This window comes from Elephas maximus, chromosome 5 (genome assembly GCF_024166365.1).
Source record: "Elephas maximus indicus isolate mEleMax1 chromosome 5, mEleMax1 primary haplotype, whole genome shotgun sequence".
NCBI lineage: Eukaryota > Metazoa > Chordata > Mammalia > Proboscidea > Elephantidae > Elephas > Elephas maximus.
The window spans coordinates 105,231,089-105,255,379 of record NC_064823.1 but is presented as its reverse complement, the minus strand read 5'-3'; the positions used below and the strand labels follow the sequence as shown (position 1 = coordinate 105,255,379).

The following is a 24,291-nucleotide window of genomic DNA, read 5'->3' as shown; positions in this document are numbered from 1 at the left end:
AGAATGTTGATACCATGTGAAGAATGTAACTAATGTAACCAAACAGTGTGTAGAAATTTTTGAATGACCACTAGGTTATTTTTTGCTATGTACATTTCCACCAAAAATATAATACTTTTTTTTTTAAAGCCAGTTTACTTAGGCTTTAAGTAACCACATATGACTTTATGAATAACATAGGACTTGAACAGAGTTCATGCAATACAGATTATAGTAATGTATAAAAAAAAAAGTATAGATATTGCAAAATTTATAAATATTGTATAGACGAATCCAGTGGAAATAACCTATTGATCACAAGATAACAGTAACTTAAGAGCCTTAGTCCCAGTCTTCTTTAAACACATCAATTAAAATTCAAAGATAAGATTTGGAGACTGTCTTAGTTATCTAGTGCTGCTATAACATATACCACAAGTGGGTGGCTTTAACAAACAAATTTGTGTTCTCACAGTTTATAGGATGGAAGTCCAAATTCAGGGCACCAGATCAAGGGGAGGGCTTTCTCATTCTGTCTTTGTTACATTAATGAGGCAGGATTAGTTTAGGGCAAATCTTGAATCAATCTCTTTTGAGATATAAAAGAGTTTGAACAAGCAAGCAGAGCACAGATAGGGAAAGAGAGATGCCAAGCCACATGAAGATTGCCCAGGAGCAGAAGGTGAAGAGACAAGGACCTTTCACCAGAGCCAGTGGAGAGGGAAATCCTTCCCCTAGGGCCGGCACTCTGAATTCAGACTTCTGGCCTCCTAAACTATGAGAAAATAGATTTCTGTTTGTTAAAGCCATCCACTTGTGGTATTTCTGTTATAGCAGCACTAGGTAACTAAGACATCATCTTTGCATTTAGAAACCACTAATCTGGAGCATGCTGTCTATAACGCAGCTATCATATTAATACTTAGACATATCTATATTCTAATGAAACTTGAAATGCATTTTTATTTAATACCTATAATATGAGAGTAATATTTTTAAAGTTGTCTAGATTCTTTTTGGTTCTTTTAGATCTTCTTACATACTCAGCTTCCATTGAAATTATAGACTCTGTTCTGTAATTTTTATATTGACTAGGAATTTATACTCGGCTAGGTGAATCAAGCCAGTTACACTAATTAGGATTCTGATAATTGAAAGCAGGCAGTCAAATTAAGGCTAATGAAATTGAGCAATATTTGCATTAAAAATGTCCTTCAGAAAACTTCTTGGGTTGTTTTTGGGAAGATTTGTTTTAAAAAGATAACTGCTCTCTGCTTTTTTTTTGCTTTAGTTCTACAGAGATCTCATGATTCTGAACCTTTGCCTTTGACAACGTGATGAGACCAATTATGCTAATTCAGCTAAAAACTGAAGTGAGGGTTTTTTGCTGTATGCTTAAGTTTGAAAATTTTTCTTCTCTCAACATATATTTACAGAAAACATCAGCATATAGTAAAATAAAACCACCAATATTCAATTCATGTCACAAAAACTGTTTCCTTAAGCATACCTCACGCTTTTCTAAATATACGTTATTAATCTCTGGTTAAAAGCTTAGAAAGAATTATGATTATTTAAGATAAATTTTTGTCATGTTTGTTGAAACTTTGCTCAGATTTTCTTCTTTCTTTAAGAAGATAAAAATAGACATGTCATAACATACAAGGAAAGAGTTCCCAAATCTTAGAAATCTAATTGACATTTGCCATGAATTTGTCATTTGTGTTAGAAAATCAGTATACTAAAGTGGTTAAGAGTGCCAATGCTTGGACTAAACTGCTTTCGTTGAAAATCCTAACCTGACACTTCCTAGCAGGGTGACCTTGGGTGAGCTAATTAACCTCTCTGTGCACCTTAGTTGCCTTAAAATACCTACCACATAGGGTTGTTAGGAGCATTAATTTTTTTACGTATGTTTAGCTCTTACAGCAGTGCTTGGTTGTAGTATTCAATGTTAGTTTTATTATAAATTATAGTGACTTATGCACTAGTAAAATTTTTTAATACTAAGATTTTGCAAAATGTATTTCAGGTTAATTGGAAAAAATGTAAACACCTAATATATTATTTTTAAATTGTTAATAGTTTCCCTGTTTTTAAAATGCGGGGGAATATATTTTGCAAGGTTATTATGAAGATTAGAATTTATGTCTATAAAGCATCTAGCACGGTAGTGGCATTCAGTAAACTGTTACTGTTCTTAATTTATTATTTATAATAAAAATTTTAATATTTTAATTTTTTAAATACATAAAGAATAAAATGTTATATGCACATTACTAGGTGTTACAAAATTATATTGTTGATTGAATTAAACAATTTCAATGTTTAATCATCCTATTTTCTATATTTATTTGGAAGCATTTTTTCTAAAAGTAAACCCTTTTTGTTCACACTAATAACATTTAATCTGTCTTAATAGTAATGATTTGAAGGTAATGGTATTTTTCATATTAAAAAAAACCAGTTGGCATTGAGTCAGTTCTGTCAGAGTGGAGCTGTGTGTCAGAGTAGAACTGTGTTCCATAGTGTTTTTAATGGCTAATTGTTCAGAAGTAGATCTCCAGGTCTTTCTTTTGGGCCACCTCTGGGTGGACTAAGCTCTTCAGCCTTTCAGTCAGCAGCCAAGGGTGTTAACCATTTTGCACCACAGAGGGTTCTCCATATTAGAGTTGAGTTTCTCAAATGATGAGGAATTTAAGGTGTTGTTTGCAAAAGAAAGCTTTGAACAGTAATATATGTGGAAAAAACTTTGTAAATTTAAAATACTCTACAAATATTAATAATTAAAACTACTCTTTCATTTTCAGGAGAAGGATATAATGATTAAAGAGCTTTCCTGCCAATAAAGTCAATAATATAGGTTAATGTGTAATAGCCTCAGTGAACAGTTGTAGAAGAACACAAAATTATTTTAAGTCTTGAATCATTGAGAAAAATTAATGAGGAAGATTATTTTGGATAACAAAGATATCTGATATTGTTATTAATAAAGACAGAATATTTGGAAAACATGTATAAGCCCTAATAAGCCTGTCAGATGTTCTTCTTTTTTAATCAGTACAACTAATTAAGATATACAATTTGAAGACATTATTAAACCATATATCTGTGTATGCCTAGTTTCTAGTATCTGTGGTTGTATAGAATACCAACTATCTTTCTGTATGGAAATTAAAACACATTTCTATAATGCCAGTGTAATGACCTTTGTGAACTATAAGTAGAGTTTAGACAATAGACCAGGGGTAATACCTATGTATTTTATCTACTGTTATTAATTTTGTTCATATTTGTTGGTAGCCTTTACTTCATGAAGCAGGTGCAGATCCCAGGCATTCCAAATATACAGAATTGTTCAATTTTTTGAACATGGTAGCTCTTGGCCCTTGACGGTTCTGTTGGAAGACATGATTGTTTTATATTCGCTTGGGAGGTTCACACACCCTTACCCAAAATTCTTTAGAGTCAGCTGTGTTTTTAGGATTTTTGAAATTTTGGAAAAGTAATATAGTGCATTTGTTGTTAGATTCTGTCAAGTTGGTTCCGACTCATAGCAGCCCTGTGTGCAACAGAACAAAGCACTGCCCGGTCTTGCACCATCCTCACAATGAGCCTGTTGTTGCAGCCACTGTGTCAGTCCATCTCGCTCAGGGTCTTCCTCTTTTTTGGTTACCCTCTACTTTACCAAGCATGATATCCTTCTCCAGGGACTGGTCCCTCCTGATAAAATGTCCAAAGCACTTAAAACGAAGTCTCCCCACCCTTCTTTTCTAAGGAGCACATTCTGGCTGTACTTCTTCCGAGACAGATTTGTTTGTCCTTCTAGCAGTCCATCCAATACTCAGTATTCTTTGCCAACACCATAATTCAAATGCATCAATTCCTCTTCGGTCTATTGTATTCATTGTCTAGCTTTCACATATATATGAGGTGATTGAAAATACCATGGCTTGGGTCAGGCATACCTTAGTCCTCAAAGTGACATCTTCGCTTTTTTAACACTCTAGGTCTTTTGGAGCACATTTACCCAGTGCAGTGCATCATTTGATTTCTTGACTGCCCCTTCATCAGGCGTTGATTGCGGATCCACGTAAAATTAAATCTTTGACAACTTCAGTATTTTCTCCGTTTATCATGATGTGGCTTATTGGTCCTGTTCTGAGGGTTTTGTTTTCTTTATGTTGAGGTGTAATCCACACTGAAGGCGGTAGTCTCTGGTAAATGCTTCAGGTCCTCTTCACTTAAGCAGGTAAGGCTGTGTCATCTGCATATTGCCCGTTATTAATGAGTCATCCTCCAATCCTGATGCCCCATTCTTCTTCATATAGTCCAGCTTCTTGGATTATTTGCTCAGCGTACAGATTGAATAAGTATGGTGAAAGGATACAACTCTGACACACACTTTTCCTCGTTTTGAACTACACATTTTCCCCTTGTTCTGTTGGAACAACTGCCTCTTGGTCTATGTACAGGTTCCTCATGAGGACAGTTAAGTGTCTGGAAATCCCATTATTCACAATATTATCCATAATTTGTTATGAGCCACACAGTTGAATGCCTTTGCATAGTCAATAAAACACAGGTAAACATCTTTCTGGTATTCTCTGCTTTCAGCCAGGATCCATCTGGCATCAGCAGTGATATCCCTCTTTCTACATCCTCTTCTGAATCCTCCTTGAATTTCTGACAGTTGCCTGTCGATGTATTGCTGCAGCTGTTTTTGAATTATCTTCAGCTAAATTTTACTTGCTTGTGATCTTAATGATACTGTGTTCAATGATTTCCTCATTCTGTGGCATCTCCTTTCTTTGAAATGGGCACAAATGCGTATCTCTTCCAGTCAGTTGGCCAGATAGCTATCTTCCAAATTTCTTGATATACAGCAGTGAGCGCTTCCAGTGTTACATCTGTTTGTTGAATCATGTCAGTTGGTATCCCGTCAATCTTGGAGCCTTGTTTTTCACCAGTGCCTTTGGTGCAGCTTGGACTTCTTCCTTCAGTACCATCAGCTCTCGATCATATGCTACCGCCTGAAATGGTTGAATGTCAACCAGTTCTTTTTGGTACAGTGACTGCGTATTCCTCTGTATCTTGTCTTGATGCTTCCTGCGTCATTCAATATTTTTCCCGTAAAGTCCTTCAGTGTATTTCATTATAAATTTACTTTGTCTTCTGGAGCCATCCTTTGAAATCTTCTATTCAGCTGTTTTACTTCATTCTTTTGCTTTAGCTACTCTACGTTCAAGAGCAAGTTTCAGAGTTTCTTGTGACAATTCATTTTGGTCTTTTCTTTCTTTGCTGTCTTTTTAATGATCTTCTGCATTTTTCATATATGAAGTCCTTGATGTCATCCCAAAACTCATCTGGTCTTTGGTCATTTGTGTTTAGTGCATTTAAATGTATTCTTGAGATAGTCTCCAAATTCAGGTGAGGTACACTCAAGGTTGTGTTTTGGCTCTTGTGGTCTTGTTTTTTCTTCAGCTTTAACTTGAACTTGCATGTGAGCAATTGATGGTGTGTTTCACAGTGGGCCCCTGGCCTTGTTCTGATTGATGATATCAAACTTCTCCATCATCTCTTTCCACAGATGTAGTCACTTTGATTCCTGTGTTTTCTATCTGGCCGGGACCATGTGTATGGTCACCATTTCTGTTTTTAAAAAAAGTGTTTCCAATGAATTGGTCATAAAAAAAAAAAAAATAGGCCTTGCAAAAATTCTATCGTGCAATCTCTGGCATCGTTTCTATCACCAAGGCCATATTTTCCACCTCCTGATCCTTCTTTGTTTCCAGCTTTCACATTCCAATCACTAGTAATTATCAGTGCATCTCGATTGCATGTCTGATTAATTTCAGACTGCAGAAGTTGATAAAAATCTTCAGTTTATCTTTGATATTAGCAGTTGCTGCATAAATTTGAATAATAGTCGTATTAACTGGTCTTGTAGACATATGGATCTTATCCTATCACTGACAGCATTGTACTTCAGGATAGATCTTGAAATGTTCTTTTTGACACTGAGCGTGATGCTTTTCCTCCTCAATTTGTCATTCCCGGCACGGTAGACCATGTGATTGTCTCATTCAAAATGCCCAGTGCCAGTCCATTTTAGCTCATTAATGCCTGGGTTTTCAATCTTCAAGCGTTCCATTTCATTTTTGACAACTTCCAATTTTACTAGATTCATACTTCATACATTCCACATTCCAATTACTAATGGATGTTTGTAGCTCTTCTCATTTTGAGTCATGCCATATCAGCAATTGAAGTTCCCAAAAGCTTTACTCCATTCACATCATTAAGGTCAACTTTGGGCAGGCAGCTCTTCTCCAGTCGTGTTTTCAGTGCCTTCCAACCTGAGAGGCTCATTTTCCATTACTCTATCAGACAGTGTTCTGCTGCTATTTATAAGGTTTTCACTGCTCATTTTTTTCAGAAGTAGATTGCCAGGTCCTTCTTCACAATCTGTCTTAGTCTGGAAGCTCAGCTGAAACCTGTCTGCCATGCGTGACCCTGCTGGCATTTGAATTACCAGTGGCATAGTTTCCAGCAATCCAGCAACACACACGCCCCCACAGTAAGACAAACTGACAGATGAGTGGAGGATAGTGTTTTTACTATACAGTCTATCACTGGGTTACAAATGTGTAACGTACATAGAGCCTGTAGTTACGAGCCAATCCCCGTAAAGCCTATTATATTTCAAATTCAAGGTACATACAGTGGTTCATCATAACAGGTGTTGCTTTGCGACACACATCAAAACATTATTACTGTATTACTATGTTAAAGATGTTTTAGCATATCTGGAAATGTTTCTTTAACGTCTTTTATCATGGAAAGATACACTATGTTCTGTATAGTAATATAAACATTTGACTAACTGACAAACCTTACCTAACAGCTTCGATTTAATTTGACTTAAAGACAAATTTAAGAATAGAACTCACTCTTAATCCCGGGACTGCCTTTTTTTTTTAACCAGTATCTAGTAGTACATAACACACCCCAGCAGAGTCTGGGGCAGGACCCCACAATCAAACATGTTAATGTTTCTGCAGCAAAAAAAAAAAAAGGAATAATTACCCTAAACAATTCAGTTCAGATTTTACTATCAAAATAGCTTCAGCATCAGACTTAGAAACTGAGTTTTCAGAACTTGCTGGGTTTTAGAATTGCAGATAAGGAATTGTGAACCTATGCATAACATACGCTGTATATAGCATCTATAATGTGAACTTTGTTGCCATTATATTCTGATTCTTGTTATGTTGAAAAGGTCCTGTTTTGTGAGTACTTCTTTACGATGTCTGACCCAGTTTCCCAAGTTAATCTAAGTATATGTCAGCAAGATGAACCTTAGAAGTATATTGGTTGTTCTAAACAGTTTTACATGTAATTTCTGTACAATAGGTCCTATTTTTTAAAATAATTTTTATTGTGCTTTAAGTGAAAGTTTACAAATCAAGTCAGTCTCTCACATATAAACTTATATACACCTTACTACATACTCCCACTTACTCTCCCCCTAATGAGTCAGCCCTCTCCGTCCTCCCAGTCTCTCCTTTCGTGACCGTTTTTGCCATTTCCTAAACCCCTCTACCCTCCCATCTCCCCTCTAGACAGGAGGTGCCAACATAGTCTCAAGTGTCCACCTGATAAAAGTAGCTCACTCCTCATCAGCATCTCTCTCCAACCCACTGTCCAGTCCAATCCATGTCTGATGAGTTGTCTTTGGGAATGGTTCCTGTCCTGGGCCAACAGAAGGCTTGGGGACCATGACCACCGGGATTCTACTAGTCTTAGTCAGACCATTAAGTCTGGTCTTTTTATGAGAATTTGGGGTCTGCATCCCACTGTTCTCCTGCTCCCTCAGGGGTTCTCTGTTGTGCTCCCTGTCAGGGCAGTCATCGGTTGTGGCCGGGCACCATCTAGTTCTTCTGGTCTCAGGATGATGTAAGTCTCTAGTTCATGTGGCCCTTTCTATCTCTTGGGCTCATAATTAGCTTGTGACCTTGGTGTTCTTCATTCTCCTTTGATCCAGGTGGGTTGAGACTCGTTGATGCATCTTAGATGGCTGCTTGTTAGCATTTAAGAGTAGGTCCTATTTTTATTTCCATTTTAAATTAAGGCGTTAATCTCACAAGAAGAAAATTCTCCAGCATACTGATTGGAAAACTTTGATGAAGAAGGGACTCAAATAATGATGGAGGCTTTAGTACTGTGTGTGTTTTTATACCTTATGTTTCTAACCTAACTCTAAAAATACTTTTCAATTACTAGGAAACTCCTTATTCCCCTAGATCAGGGATTTTTCTTTATGGATACTATATATTTAAAAAAATTATTTTTTTTACTGTATAACTACTACGTTCTTATTTTGCATATACAGTAAAGCATATAAATTAGATGAAAGAAATTCCTTTTAAATGCGATTTTAGTTTTTTCATTAAAATCACATTATTATTAGGGATTATCTTGAAAAATCTTGAATATAGTTATCTATGATTCTTCCTCTCTAAAAGTCTACATGTTATGTATTTTATCTGTTGAAAATGTTATAGACTTTAATGGGAATACCTTAATGTAGAAATTCTGTTATGAATGACTTCCCTGTTTTGTGTTTCTTAATACAGATTGTATTATAAAGTTTATTTGCTTAGTGATTTTACAGTGATATGGTATGCTAGAGACATGCTCAATTAAAACATTTGTTCTTAACCCGATTTGAAGATAGAATGAGTAGTTGGTTTATCCAAGTGCCATTCTTACCTGTTTGTGGTTATTTTCTGATGGTGGTGTTCAGTTGATGTTCAGAGGATGGTAAAAGAAGACAAGTAAGTACTTGGTTTTTAATTTTATGTGCTCTGTTGGTTTCGCTTGGACACATATGGTTGTTGTTTAGAATTTTCAATTATAACAATGTTTCTTTGTACTGTCAGTGATACTTAGTATTTACTCATTCTAGGGCCATGATCAGAGTTCAACTCTTGCCCAACACTCTGTTGAACTGACTTTACCTAATCATCATCCATTTCATCGAGACTTGCTCCGATATGCCAAGCTAATGGAATGGTTGAAGAGTACAGATTATGGAAAATATGAGGGACTAACAAAGGTATGGAGTTGACAGGAATTGCTCACTGAGTATATACAGCATAGTCTTTGAATCAAGAGGTCATGTATTCAGTTCCCCAAGTGACATTTGAAATATTGTAGTACGTTCTTTGCAAAAGCAGAACATAATTTCTGAGTGCTCATTAACCTGTGATAACATTTCTTTTAGTTGCTGGGATAAAGAAGAGCTAAATTTTGAACTTCTGTATAAAATGTATTAGTTAAATGCTGTAATTATTCCTGAGTTTCTTTAATATGCAGTGTGCAAACAGGAAACTGTAGAGACTATGAAGATGTGCGAGTGAAGTATTTGTCTTCTAAGAATTTACAGTGTGTTCTGTTAAACACATATTAAGTGCTTCCTTATTAAGCAAGCATTCCACTATTCCAGGCCTCTATCTCTGATAAGCTTTAAGTCTAGCTGGGAAGAACAGTCATAAATAAAACAATCAGCAATAAATTAAGTGCTAAACTGGAAAAGTTTAAGTACAGTATATGACAGTTTACAGAATGGAGAAATCACTGTTCTGAAGCCATCAGGGAAAACTCTATAGAAGATAATGAACTTGAATTGGGTTTTAAATAATGAATGGTATTAGATAAGCCAGAAATAAGAGGGTGATTATTGCACGGGTGGGGAGTAAGATGTACAAATAAGGGCAGGAAAAGTATGCTATTTTCTTAGGACAATGAGGAAGCAAGCCTGACCAGAGCATAAATTTCATATTCTTCAGCACTGAAAAATGATGAAAAAGATGAGCCATGAGACCTAACAGCATCTTTTAAGCAGGGGAAAAGACTAGATAGGGTAAATTAATTAAGAACCTGGTGTAATAATTCAGATGAAATGAAGTCTTGAACCAAGAACATGTAGTAGGAATAGAGAGAGAACGTAAATCGAAACAGAGCCTCCAGATGCAGGAAGAGCAAGGTGATGCCAAGAATGCTAACATTCCTTGCCTTCTTAGAGTGCACGTTCTGGTGGAGAAGGCAGACAGGATAGTTAATTATGCAGAGTATCAGAAGGTACTGAGTGCTATAGAGAACACAGAAGCAAAGGAGGGGAATGCGAGGACTGGAGAAAGGTTGCATTTTCAAATGAGGGTGGTCAGAGAAGGTGTCAAAAGAAGGTGGCTTCTGAGCACAGATTTAAAAGATAAAGGAGAGTAAGCAGTGTGGGTTTTGGGGAGAAAGCATTCCAGGCATGGCACAGTGCCCTAAGGCAAGGGTGAGCCCAGTGTGTTTGAGGAGCAGTGATGAGCCCAGCATGGCAGGAGCACAGTGAACTGGGATCAGTTGCTTAGAAGGGCAGATCAGAAGGGCTAGGGCAGGGTAGAGCAGATTGGGAAGGGCCATAGACCGTTGTAAGCATTTGGCTTTTACAGCGAATGAGATGGGGAGGCCATTGGAGGGCTTTGAGCAGTAGAGTGACATGATCTGACTTAGATTTAATAAATGACCATTGTAGTAGGACGCACTAAGGTACAGTGCCCTACTGGCACTTGTGCTGGGACCTTTACTATAGGAATTGGCCATGTCACTTTTTTTTTTTTTAAGTGGAGCTAAGGATTGCCTCCTATCTAACTCAAATATATAAGTAGCTAATAGTATTCTGGATATTCCTGGCTGAAGAAGCACTTTAATTAAAATTCTGAAGTGTATGAGGAAACATTTAAAAGCTTTTATTTGTAAGTTGTTATGAATTTGGAGTTTAAGAATAAAAATCCAAGTAATGAATAAGCTGTTTTAATAATTAGTATGAATTTAATTATATGGGCAATATGACCCTAAAAGATGTTCTTGAATTTGAAAGACCAATATATTTGTCTCTGTAGAGTAAGACTATTAGAATTGTTGATGTAAAGGCTCTTCTCCTACACCCATATGCTTGTGACCAAGAATTTCCTAACCGGGAATTTAATAACAAAATCTTCCCGTTTTTTGGCTAGTTTTGCCACTATTTTGCCACTTTTATTCAAAGAGAAACACTCTTTTTCAGAGTGTTTTATAAATGTAGATTACCCTCGCAAGGATTACTTTTATACGTGAACCCATTTTATCTTTATTCTTAATGAAATAATTATTACAACAACTTTCAGGCATCTTAGGTACATGTTTCAGGTGAAAGCAAAAGGTTAGGTAGGAATTTATGAGAAGGGCGGTGGTAAGAAAAATACAGATTCTGCATTGCTAACAATGTAGTGATATCAATGTATTTGCCAATAGGATATTCTTATATATCCCAGTCTCCCTGGATTTTCTCTTCGAAGTGTCTTTGCCTGTTTAAAGTAAAATCTCATTCCCTCTTCTTCTAAACTGCCATCATAGGAAAAAGAGGACGTAAACTCTAGCAAAATTAATGTTATTAAAAATAATATTAAATCACAAGTATTAATATAAAAACTATAATAAAAATGCTTTCAAAACGAATGTTCATCTCCTGAGATGTTTATATACATAGTATCTGGCTAGTCATTTTAGATAAGATTCTTTTGTTCCTCAGAATTAGTCTTTTAAGTGTTACGCAACTCTACTGTTGTATTATATTTTGTTTTGTTTTGTTTTCATTCAACAGAATTCTGATTTGGAGATATCTTAAGGAAAAACATTTACATTACTGGAATTCTTTGCCTTTTGAAGTTTAGGAGGATTAATGTTTTGAATAATTAAACATAAATTTTATCTCCTTAAGAGTTTTGTGCCAACAAGTGCTTTGTCCCCTAGTGAATATTCAAATAAGTAATCAATAAGCTTTTTGCCTAATTGTGTTCTCAGTGAGTATATTGCCCTATCTTTATATATAATGCAGTATTCATGGATGTAATTTCAAGTGAAGAAATAAGACTATAGCCAACCTGGAGATGATTTATAGAGTCATTCTGTGCTCAGAGTATATTTTTGGTGGATAATATTAATGATCTTTTCTGTGAAATTGACATTTCCCAGGAATGTTACTTGATCCTGTGGTTTGAACTTTTGACAGACTGTGTATTTTATACCTCGTAATCTAATTTGGTTCTTAAAGTGTTGTCAGAAGCAGGAACTTTATTTTAAAATTTTCTTAAAGAAGAAAACAAAGAAAGAAGGAAACAAACCAGTGTTTCTTTAGTAAGAAATAATAATTAAATCCAGGGAGCTATTTGCATCTTGGTTGGATGTATACAGCTTACAGTTTTGGGCAGGAATAGGAATAGCCATCCTTCTCCACTTTCCAAATTCTTTACGGATAAAAATCAGTAGCCACAGCTCCAGCTGTACTTAGGCTGAATCTAAGCAGAGCCCTAATTTGGGGTATGCATAATTAGGGCCTATGGAAAATAGGGATGCCTTGGTCCTGTAGCTCAACTACTGGGAGAGTCTCCTCCCCAGGACTGTGACAGGTACATGCAAGATATCCTCCTCCCCGAGCCCTTACCTGTGGCTCTTGGTTATGCAGGTAGGGCAGTTAATAATAGAGATGAGCCATCCATGCTTGGGTGGAAAATGAACCTTCCTCTTCTAATAACCTCCTGGGGTTGATGGTCAAACTTGAAGATTACTCCGACATCTTTCAACCTTAGTTCTGCGTTTGTAGAATTTGCCTTACTGTATAAAAAAATGTAAAACATGGAGGTATATGTAAGAATGTACAGTCAGCACGAAAGGAAATTTAAAAAACAGTTCCCAGAATACTTAAACTCATGGTAGTTAAAATTTAAGTTAGGTCCTGTGTAACATCTACCTGTGGCCTTTCCTATCAGTGAATTCTGTTGAGTGCTTGGGGAAAAAAGGTATCCAGTCATTTGAGTACCATTGAAAAAGGAGACAGCTCAATGAAATAAGAATTAATTTTAGGGTATATTTTCATTTATATTTGCTTTTAAAGTTATCCAAAGGTCACAGGAAAGAATTGCCCCTTTAACTTTTCTTGCAGAGACTATGTGGGGAAATGTATATTTCCCACTAATTGAGAAAGAGAGGATCTGTATTATGCTTGGTACAAATAACTATAAGGATAGATCTATATAATATCTAGGAAAATCAGTGATGAACTGTGAGTCAGTACTCAAATATTTACATTATATGTACCTTTTGAAAAGGGTAACTGATATTTAAAGGAAGATAAACCTGTTCTAAAAATGTGGATATATTAATTAGAAATAATAAAGGAAATTGAAACTCAGATTCCATGATATATATGAAAGAATAGCCAGGTACAATTTATTTAAATTTAGTTAGACTTCGTCTGTAGCATTTAACTTAGGACTTAGAAAAATGAATGGTCTCGCACTATTGAGGAGCCTTCCTGGTGGTATAAAAGATTTTTGTGTCACGATAACCAGATGACAAATATATGTGTTTGTATGCCAAAGAACAGATGTTTTCATTTAAGCTAGAATGAATCAAATTTGTTTCAAGAAAATGAATTATTTATGAAAATAGTAAGGTATACTAATTAAATTCTTATTGGAAATAACCTATTTTGGGGTAATACCCTGTGCTGACAAGGGCTCAGTGAAACTGAATGTGCCCCTTCGTTGCCACTGACACTGTGTATTAGCATGGCCGTTTGTAAAGCAGAACGGCAGCATGGAGGAAGACTCACAAAGATTCCCGTACTCCTCGGCCCTAGAGTTTCACTCTTAAGAAATTTTCCAAGGAAATAATTCAGTAGAGACAAAAAGCTTATTGTAGCATTGTGTACCATAGCAAAACATTGAAAACACTTAAGTGTCCTGTCTTAGGGGTTTAGTTCACTAAATTGTAGTATATCAAACAAAATACTGTGCAGTCATTAAATTGTAGAGACTGAAGAAATGTCTGTAGTGTGTATGTGAAAGGAGCGCCAACTCAGATAGCCTGGACAGTGTGATTGCAACAATATTAAAATTATGTGAAAGATAATATGATAAACTGAAAGTACAATTGAGATTGTTTGCTCTTATATTTTTGTAAATTATTAATGTTACGATGCCTATTTAATTTTTTTTAAGACAGAAAATATCCTGCTTTTTATATCCTATGAAATGCATCAGTGTTTTAGATCACAAAATTTAAAACAAGCATGAAGGATTTGGGGGGTTTGAAAAATGGAAATTGTTTTATTTGTTTTATTAATAAGAAGTACATGTTTTATTTTAAGAATTACATGGATTATTTATCACGACTGTATGAGAGAGAAATCAAAGATTTTTTTGAAGTTGCAAAGATCAAGATGACAGGCACAACTAAAGAAAGCAAGAAGTTTGGTAAGCCTAGGCACCTCAGTTCATTGTCTTCTTTTTATATAAAAATGGTTTTATTAATGAAAGTAGGTCTAACTACATTGGTTTGATTTTTAGGTGCTTCACAGAACAAATGTTATGTATATCTGCAAAGGTGTTTTTTACCAGTTAAAATTCTACAGTCTGTGACTCTGACAGTTACTCAGTTGTGTATTCACACTATAATTAAAATATATATTTGTGGGACCATCAGTAGACCAGAAAATGAAGTGCAGCTGGTAGAGAAAATATTAGACTAAGAGACATGCTGAGAGTTCAGTTTCTGACTCCCTACAAGATCTTTTCTAACAATTTGGGGGCAAGTCACTGGTCTCTTAAGTCATTGCAGGGAAATAAGTGATTCCTGACTTCTCCTTACTTTTCACTGGCTGTTTTGAATCACAAAAAAGAAAACTTAAGTGTTTTCTCCCCTGCTAAGGGGCTATAAAAATGTCACCAAAATTTCTTCTCTGAATGTCTTATTTTTCCAAAGAGAAATCTTAAAGCATGTTTTTTGTTGCTTGTAAATATGTTAAATAGACACACACAAAAAAAATGTCATTTGAAAGTCTAGCCAGTGAAAGTATCGCGTCGTGAGGACAGTGATTTGCCGAGGCCACATTCTGCTCTTGCATGCACCTATCCCTGGAGTTCCTTTGGATGGAGTTCTGTGCCTATTGAAGTCAAACCTGGCCTTAAACGGCTATGATGTGTACTCCTCAGTGTGTCTGCATATCTCCCCTTTAGAATAATGAGTTTAGCATTTGCTCGTTGAAAAGAGCCTGTGCCCTAAGTAACTTCGATAATCAGGAAACAGGATTGAAAATTGATAGCACATGTTTCCTTTTTTTTTTCTTTAGGATGAAGAAGGCTGTCTTTAGTACAAAATTATTTTGTAATTCACAGTTTTTTAAAAATGCAACCCTAATATATTGATTCTGCTTGTCCAGACATTTGGAATGGTTTGAATCTGGGTTCAAATGTGCTACACTTTGGTAAAGATGCTGATTAAGAATCTTGGGACAGTAGGCTGTTGGAAACAGAAATGCTAACTCATCCTAAAGGTTAATTGTTCTTAAACAGCGGTGTGTTTATATCCTCGTTAGTGTTTTCACTGTGGATATGTTATGCTTTTTTTGAGTAAACAGCATATTATTAATGCAGTTACATGTTTAATGTTTTCATTAAGTATATTTGTCATCACTTGTTGGTAAACCATTTTATTTTGGGAAAACTCTTCTTCAATATATGAAAAGTGGAAGTAAAAGGGAAATTTTTCTAGAATTATCTCCTGAGCAAGTCATAAATTCCAGTAGCATAATAGTTTACCAAGCCTAAGATGCGTATTAAGATAAATGACATAATAAAAATATCATTTAAGTCGAGTGTAATAATGTCTTAATGATATTGTTGCATTAACCTGTCAGGCACATAATTTTTTTGTTTTCTTATCTCTTGAGAAGTTTTAAAATTACCTTGTTAAAAAAATATTTTTAATTACCATAATATAGGTTTTAGAAGGTAGTTTTATAGTTTTAAAACAGTTAAAATTATATCTTTTATATATCTGTTAAATAATGTGGTAAGGAATAGGAGAGTGATAATTGATGGGACCAGAAAATTACAGTTTCAATTATTTTGATAGGATCAGCTGTAAGAAAAGAAAAACTAAACAATAAACAGAATTCAGAGTATTAAAAAAAAAAATTGATTCATCTTAAAGATCTGACTCTATTAGGTAGGATTTTAAAGATAAATATAAATGATTTGAGAAGTTCTGAATAAGGCAGAATGTACTTTTTTTGAAGTTTCTTTTCAATGATTAAAATTAAGTGAATTTTTAATAGTTAAAATAAAAACTTGAAATTTTTGGAAGGATAACTTATCAATGAATTAAAATTGATTATAAATAAAATTTGTTTTTTAGATGCCCTGGGAATTCTGGGTCATAGATGCTGATGAGAATAGAAAGTCAGTTTGAATGTATTTGTGTAGTCAGAGAAATTCAGGGGAATGTTCCTTGTTTTGAACCACTCTTGACTAAAGTCTTTAACATCTACTTAAAAAAAAAAAAAAAAAGACTCATAGTGACCCTATAGGACAGAGTAGAACTGTCCAGCACGGTTTCCAAGACTGTAAATCTTTACGGAAGCAGACTGCCACATCTTTCTCCCATGTAGTGGCTGGTAGGCTCAAACTGCCAAACTTTTGGTTAGCAGTGAGTACTTAGCCACTGTGTCACCAGGGTTCCTATAACATCTATTTAGATCAAATAATCAAAGTAAATTAAAGCTGCCTGGTAATAATATTTTCTTTGTGACAAGTTCTTTATGTAGGTCATTATTTTTTGATTAATATATCTACTTTGATATCCTGAGTTGTAGGGTTTTTCTGTCAGTATTGATACTTTATTTATTTATTTATTTATTTTTCTTTCTTTGTATTCTACAAATGTACTTAATGAAATGGCAGGTAAAAGAAATTTAATAATTATTTTTAAAATCATGTTTTTTTTTTTCCTACAGCTAAATAGAACATATATATGATTTTAGTCCATTTGTTGATTTTAAAATACACTTATATGATTACCCCCTCTCCTATTTAGTATTTCAAAATCTTAAAAATGGTGGGTCAAAATAATTTTTTCATTCTTTGTTTCTCTACTAAATTAAGAAATCTCACTGATTCCAAAGGAAGTCTTGAATATGTAACTGAACCCAGGGCTAGCTGGAAGATTCATTTAGTTACCTACTCTGCAATAAGCACAGTGACCAAAGACCCTATTCTCACGAAGCTTATATTCTAGTGGGGATTATTTAAAGATATTTAAAACTTTATGTTGAGTATTGTTTTGTTACTCATTGCTGGTAAGTTATATGACCTGTTTGTATGAGCCCCACCAGTACCATCACATGCATATGAGGCGATTAAAAATATCATAGCTTGGGTCAGGCACACCTTAGTCCTCAAAGTGACATCTTTGTTTTTTAACACTTCAAAGAGATCTTTTGCAGCAGATTTGCCCAATGCATTATGTCCTCTGATTTCTTAACTGCGGCTTCCATGGGCGTTGATTGTGGATCCAAGTAAATGAAATCTTTGATGGCTTCAATATTTTCCCCATTTATCATGATGTTGCTTATTGGTCCAGTTGTGAGGATTTTTGTTTTCTTTATGTCGAGGTTGAATTGATGCGTTTGAATTATGGTGTTCATGAAGAATATTGAATGTATCATGAACTACCAGAAGTGCAAACAGATCTATCTTGGAAGAAGTACAGCCAGAGTGCTTCTTAGAAGCAAGGATGGCAAGACTTCGTCTCATGTGCTTTGGACATGTGTCAGGAGGTACCATTCCCTAGAGAAGGACATATCATGCTTGGCAAAGTAGAGGATCAGCAAAAAAGAGGAAGACCCTTAATGAGCTGGATTGACACAGTGGCTGCAACAGAGGGCTCAAAGATAGCAACGATTGTGAGGATGGTGCAGGACTAGGCAGAGATTAATTGTGCATAGGATCGCTGAGTCAGAATCGACTCCATGGCACCTAACAACTTCAACAACACTAGTACGATAGGGAGCCCAGGTGGTGCAGTGGTTAAGCGCTCAGCTGCTAACTGAAAGATTGGGGGTTTGAACCCACCAGCCACTCCATGGGCGAAAGATGTGGCAGCCTGCTTCTGTGAAGATTACAACCTTGGAAACCCTATGGGGGTGGTTGTACTCTGTCCTACAGGGTCGCTATGAGTTGAAATTGACTCAACAGCATTGAGTGTTTTTTTTTTTTTTTTTTTTAACTAGTATCATATACTTTATTGGCTATTAAATAAACTATGTGAAGTATTACACTTTGCTCTGGAACTGGAGAACATACAACAGTGACACCTTAAGGCCAACTGAAGGTACTGTTCAGATGGCTAGCTGGTAGCACCAGCATGATCTCTGTCACTACAACTAATGTTGAGCTTTATTGTTTCATGTTCCCTTGAGCTTCAGGTGGCCAAGGATGGGAGGATATACATGTCTCTGGTGTGACAAGTTAGTAGCTTATGCTTTGACTTTTGCCTTTAAATGTGCTTTTGTATTGTAGGAATAGTGTTAGTTGACACATTGTTCTCAGTTTTAAAAAATATTTTTAGGTTATAGTTACAGTGTTCTTTAATACTCTGCTTCATTCTGTGATTTTCTTCTTACCTTTCACATTAATTCATAATTAAGTCTAGAATGTTTCACAAGGTGATCTCTAAAATTGATCTGATAAATATATTGAGAGAAGTTTTAGAATAAGAGAAATGCCAGATGACCCTAAAAGAACTCAAATTATTTTACCTTTATTATACCCATTCCCTTAGTTTTACCCTGCTATTCGCCCATCTTCTGATGATTGGTGTAATGATAGATGCCTTTCATCCTGGGTGTTTACAAAGCTAATTTCTAAGTAATTCAGCTTGATATTTAATTTTTAAATGGCTTTAAAGCCCTGTTCACATAATTGTTTATCTGATATAGTATGAAATCATTTAGTACAGTGGAGATTCATTTCTGGAGCATTCAGGGAATATGAGACCATTGATGCATTTACTGTCTAAATGTACGACTTCATTCTAATGAATTTCTACTGTATTAAATTTATTTACTTGAACTGTATTTTCTCAAAAAACCAAAACTTCCAAATAAGTGTACTACTTTCATAAACATTAAAAAAAAAAATTTTTAAATGTGTGAGGGGTCATGGTTACAAGTATAGACATTTTAGCTGAATATTTAAGTAAAAACAATACATTAAAAGACTAGTAAACTTTTTTCTCATGATTTCTTGAACAGTTGCTGGCCATCTAAACGTGTTCACACCACTCATTACTCAATGCTCATAGTTCTTTGCATGTGTCTTTTAAACTAGAGCTTAACTTCCTCTTGTGCATGGTTTGTGCAAAATGCAGTTTATTAACTTGTCTTTGTCTTTGATGCTTGCAACCTAATCCATCACAGCTACACTGCCTCGAAAAGAAAGTGCTGTCAAACAGGAAACAGAGAGTGAGTATGCTTAGTGTATTAGTAGGTATTCTCAATCCATGTTTGTTTGTTAAATGTGTAGAAATTAGTTCTTTGTCTTAAAAAAAAGTTGACACCAAAAATATTGATTGCTTTGAGTTTCCAGGTATTGGTGAAAGAAAACCAACATGATGGTAGTGGCATGGCTGTATCCAAGAAATATGTCCTAGAGTTAAAATAGTTAAATTATATGTCAGGTGGGAGAATGTCGTGTCAGAAATGTATGAAAAGGCTTAACCGTTATACTTCTATTTTCAGGCTGTGTTTAAAAACTCTTTAAAATTTTGTATAGATGTGGTCAGATTTTACACACTGAAGCCAAAGTTTGCCTTTTATTCTTCTGTTATGTCATCATAATATATGTCCTTTCTGACCATCAACAAATAATACAGGTTAACTGAGAAACATTCAAGAAGATTAAAAAATATTTTATTGATTATTTGTATTTAATTCTGAATAAAAGCATCACATCTTCTTATAAAAATTGAATCCTTTAATCCCTTGATGTATGTAGGATATGCTAGCCATCTTTTTTCCATTTTTCCTCATGGCTATGATAGATTTTTTTTTTATGATAGATTATACCCAAATACAGATGTCCCAGACTGATATGGTTGGTGATGTATGTATTTACATTTTAGTTGTACCTTAAAGAGGTTTCCAGGGTATTTTTTCTCTTTTTTTTAGTTTGTAAAGAACTGTTAGGTAAGTAGTTCACTTATAAAGACAGAATCTCTGGCTTCAGGAATGTATTAATTTGAACCGTATGTAATTGACTTTTTGATAGGACAAGAATGATCAGTTATTGTCAGTTTCATATGGCTCAACCTAGTATATTGATTTAATGTGGAGACAAGTAATATTGGGATATGGAAGTTTTTCTTCGGAAATATAACAAAGTCGTGTTAGTTTGTGTACTAATGGGTCACTGACCTTCATCCGTATTCATGTCTTTTGAATGAAAAAGAAACCCGGGTCTACTTCAGTCTCAAGGTATCACCAGGCAACTTTATCTTTATAACTGAGTGGGCTGCAAGGACTGTCTGATCTTTAAGGTCCCTTTCAGTCCTATTCTATGTATCTTTGCAATTTTCAGTTCTGTTCACAGTATGCTCAGGAATAGGACACAAATGTTAATGAAAGATAAGGACACTCTTTAACATGTCCCACCTGGTAAATAACATTACATAAAGCCCTGGAAGACCAAAACAATGGAAGATAGCTCCTAATCTGTGCTATGACTCTTTTATTCATGGAGGTCACAACTTTCAAAGTTTTCTTACATCTTAGGTCTTCATGGAAGTTCTGGGAAATTAACTGGATCTACTTCTAGTCTAAATAAACTCAGTGTTCAGAGTTCAGGGAATCGCAGATCTCAATCCTCTTCCTTGTTGGACATGGGAAACATGTCCGCCTCTGACCTTGATGTTGCCGACAGAACCAAATTTGATAAGGTAAAGTAAAAGAACAAATAAATACTTAAACATTAATACTAGTTTTCTAATAGCAGTTTGTTACTACTTAAAATGTGTTCAAAGATGTGGGCTCTGTTGGCTCTCTTAAACATTAACTTTCTAGTTCTGAATCTGAAAAAGAATACTAGTAAAATGGCAACTAAAATGTGAATTACCAATTAAGTAACAAAATATTTACTAAAGTTTATTTGTTGCCATTCATAAAGTGCCTGCATCTAAAATGTAAGTTCTTTGAGCATTTACAAAGAGGAAATAACAGATTTTGTGAAGCTAATTCTTCTTTGCATTGCCTAAAATAAGTTTAAAAAGCTTATCTTTGTAGTCCTCTTTCCAGATTTAAAGTGAATAACAGTGAGTTTTATTTTAGGTATGTTCATGGCCTTGTTCTACCTCATTAATACCTCATTTCCTTGCCAATTAGCCAGTGTTAGAAGAGTTTGTAATTCTATTGAGATTGAAAAGTGAATAAAATGTAGAATGTCATTTTAAGCATTTAGCGCAGTTCTTTCATTATAGGATCATTTTGGTTTTCTTTAGATATTTGAACAGGTACTGAGTGAACTGGAGCCGCTGTGTCTGGCAGAACAGGACTTCATAAGTAAATTTTTCAAACTGCAGCAACATCAGAGTATGCCTGGAACTATGGTATGTTTCACATTTATTTTTGCCAGTATTATAATTGGAAACCCTGGTGGCGTAGTGGTTAAGTGCTGGCAGTTCAAATCCGCCATGCGGTCCTTGGAAACTCTATGGGCAGTTCTACTCTGTCCTATAGGGTCGCTATGAGTCAGAATTGACTCGACGGCAGTGGGTTTAGTGGGTTTTTTAGTATTATGATTAATATATATGGTCACAATTTCAATATCCGAACAGAAAAAGAAGGAGTTTACAATATAAGGATTTTTAAAAGGGTTTTTGTCATACCACAAGAGAATGAAAGCAATCATAGTTGGAGTTTGGGGTTCTAATTTAATATTCTAGAATGTTTTAAGCCTAAACTTTTTTTTTAGTGGGGGGAAGGGAGTTAAGAAATAATACATTAAAAAACTAGTAAAGTTTTTTCTCTCATATGATTACTCATGTAAGTAGCTGACCAACTAAACATGTTTATACCTCTTATTTCATAATATTCACGGTTCATTGCATGCATCTTTTAAACCAGAGCTTAACTTCCTCTTGTGCATGATTTGTGCAGAAAATCGCTATTTAAATAACAATTTTCACACTTTAGTAGTTACCAAGAAACATTATAATCAAAAAAAAATGATGTTTAAGTGTATACCCCATGGTCTAGCAAAAAACCGGAATCTAGTGAAACTCAGAAGGTGTGAACCTTTGTTCTGGCTTTTTCACTATCTAGTTATGGGACTTTTAGGCCAATTATTTAATTCCCAGGTTTTCTCATCTGAAAAATGGATGGAATAATACCTGTTCCTTATGCCTCCCAGCTAGCATAAGAGAGTAAATTAAGAGATTTGCCAGAATATTCTGAAAAACTTAAAAGCATAATACAAATAGAGTGATTTTTAAATTAAGATCATCTCAAAAAATTATGCCTCAGGGAACAAACATTTAAGTCATAAAGCAAACGAGAAATTAATTGAAATTGCAAATAATTGGAGTTTGTTGTTACGGTTGTAGAATTTGTTTACTTATTGGCCTCTAAGAATTTTTTAGAGCATTTTTTTTTTTTAATCCTGAAGTTCTGTTAGAATGATTGATGAGATTTCCTTCATTTTTTATTCTCTCCCGAAAGTTGATACTAGATATTTTCTATATTTTGCTGAGCTGCCCACCCCTTCCTGCCCCACCTGAGCCTCCTGTTCCTTTATGTGTCTCCCTCCCTCCTGTCTCCTTCCTCTCACCTGCACACATACACAACTTCTCACTCCACAGTAATTCTTGGCTAGCATTTAAGAACAAAACATTTCATGAACATTCTTAAAGAACATAATTATATAGCTTCATCAGTAATACTACCTTTAAAAATCATTGTTTTTCATAATGTATTCTCTCCTAGGAATTTTAAGACTGAGCAGGCTTTTGCTTTATAAACTAGTCAAACTGTTGGTCTTTTATTACCTGAATAATTTTTACAGACTGAAGCAGAAGACCTGGACGGAGGATCATTTTCACGGCAATATAATTCTGGCACACCACTGCCTGTTTCCTCTGAGTATGTGTTGGTTATTATCTACTGTTTACTATGGGGGAAATAATTTAAGTTGGACATGGAGGGGTGCTGCTCATTTAGGGGTCTGGATGACTTTCTAACCTGACAGCACTCAGAGCACCAAGGCACACATCCATGGTCTTATTAAACATTTTACTTACAGTGTTAAGATAAGGAGATAAAATGGTCTTTGGCTTTTCTTTGCTTCAGGAATCACAAAAAATGCAATCAGTTGTGATGTTTGCTGGTAGACAGTAGCCTTTGAATTGCAGTGTGTTTCTCAGAAATCAGAACGCACATCTCAGGACCCAGCTTTACAAATGCTATAAAGTTATTTTGAATGACAAAACTGAATTTCAAAAAAAAATGCTTATATTGAGAACTGTTGTTGAGTGATTAGTTCATCATATTTGGAATTTTTTAGTTTGAAATCTAAAATGTTAGTCATTTTGTGTGTACCAAGTGGATTAAAATTAAAGATGAATTCACCTGAAGCTTATAATAACCTTCTATATTTTATATGATTTCTGAACAGGAAAGATATGATCCGCCAAATGATGATTAAAATATTTCGTTGCATTGAGCCAGAACTAAACAACCTAATTGCATTAGGAGACAAAATTGATAGCTTTAACTCCCTTTATATGCTGGTCAAAATGAGTCATCATGTATGGACTGCACAAAACGTGGACCCTGCTTCCTTTCTAAGTACTACATTGGGAAATGTTTTGGTGACTGTCAAAAGGAACTTTGACAAATGCATTGTAAGTTTTTAAAAATAACTTAGAATTCGAATTAATATTTAAAAAAAAAAAATAGGTAAATGTATTAAATTAAGAGATCTCCAGCTATCTTTTGGGAGACCTGCTCTTCATGTCCCCTTAAAACAGTGAAGCAGGGTGTTGGCTGCAAGATCACTGAGCAGAGCTAGTTTCCCTTCTACACTGTGAATCGGCAGATTCTGGGATAGGTGGCTTGGCAGAGGAGCTGCTTAGAGATCCACTGGGTCGTTTACCCACACTTTGGTTTACTGATCAGTGACCAGTGATTTAATGAAACAACTGAAACTATCACTTGGATTTATTGTAGTTATTCTTTTAATATATTCCAATAAAAAAATTAATAATTGGATTATTTTAATTATTTTGGCAATTTCAGTTAATTATTTAACTAATAACTTTGATAATTGTATTGCTTTATTTTAAGACTCAATTGTTCTTAAAAGAGCTTCCAACAATCATTTTCCCTGA

General features: G+C 34.9%; 1 protein-coding gene across 6 annotated transcripts in view; it reads left to right on the top strand.

The window, feature by feature from the left end:
- The window catches only part of EXOC1 (exocyst complex component 1), a 64,098-nt gene that overhangs the window by 28,414 nt on the left and 11,393 nt on the right, over positions 1 to 24,291 (top strand). For 4 of the 6 annotated variants that reach the window (XM_049886243.1, XM_049886241.1, XM_049886245.1 and 1 more), the window contains 7 exons: positions 8,951 to 9,100; positions 14,222 to 14,327; positions 19,331 to 19,375; positions 20,684 to 20,847; positions 21,406 to 21,513; positions 22,968 to 23,044; positions 23,577 to 23,805. In XM_049886243.1, the coding sequence (XP_049742200.1) occupies positions 8,951 to 9,100; positions 14,222 to 14,327; positions 19,331 to 19,375; positions 20,684 to 20,847; positions 21,406 to 21,513; positions 22,968 to 23,044; positions 23,577 to 23,805 (879 nt within the window). The remainder of the gene's footprint in view (positions 1 to 8,950; positions 9,101 to 14,221; positions 14,328 to 19,330; positions 19,376 to 20,683; positions 20,848 to 21,405; positions 21,514 to 22,967; positions 23,045 to 23,576; positions 23,806 to 24,291) is intronic. The other 2 variants (XM_049886244.1, XM_049886242.1) reach the window with 1 other exon arrangement.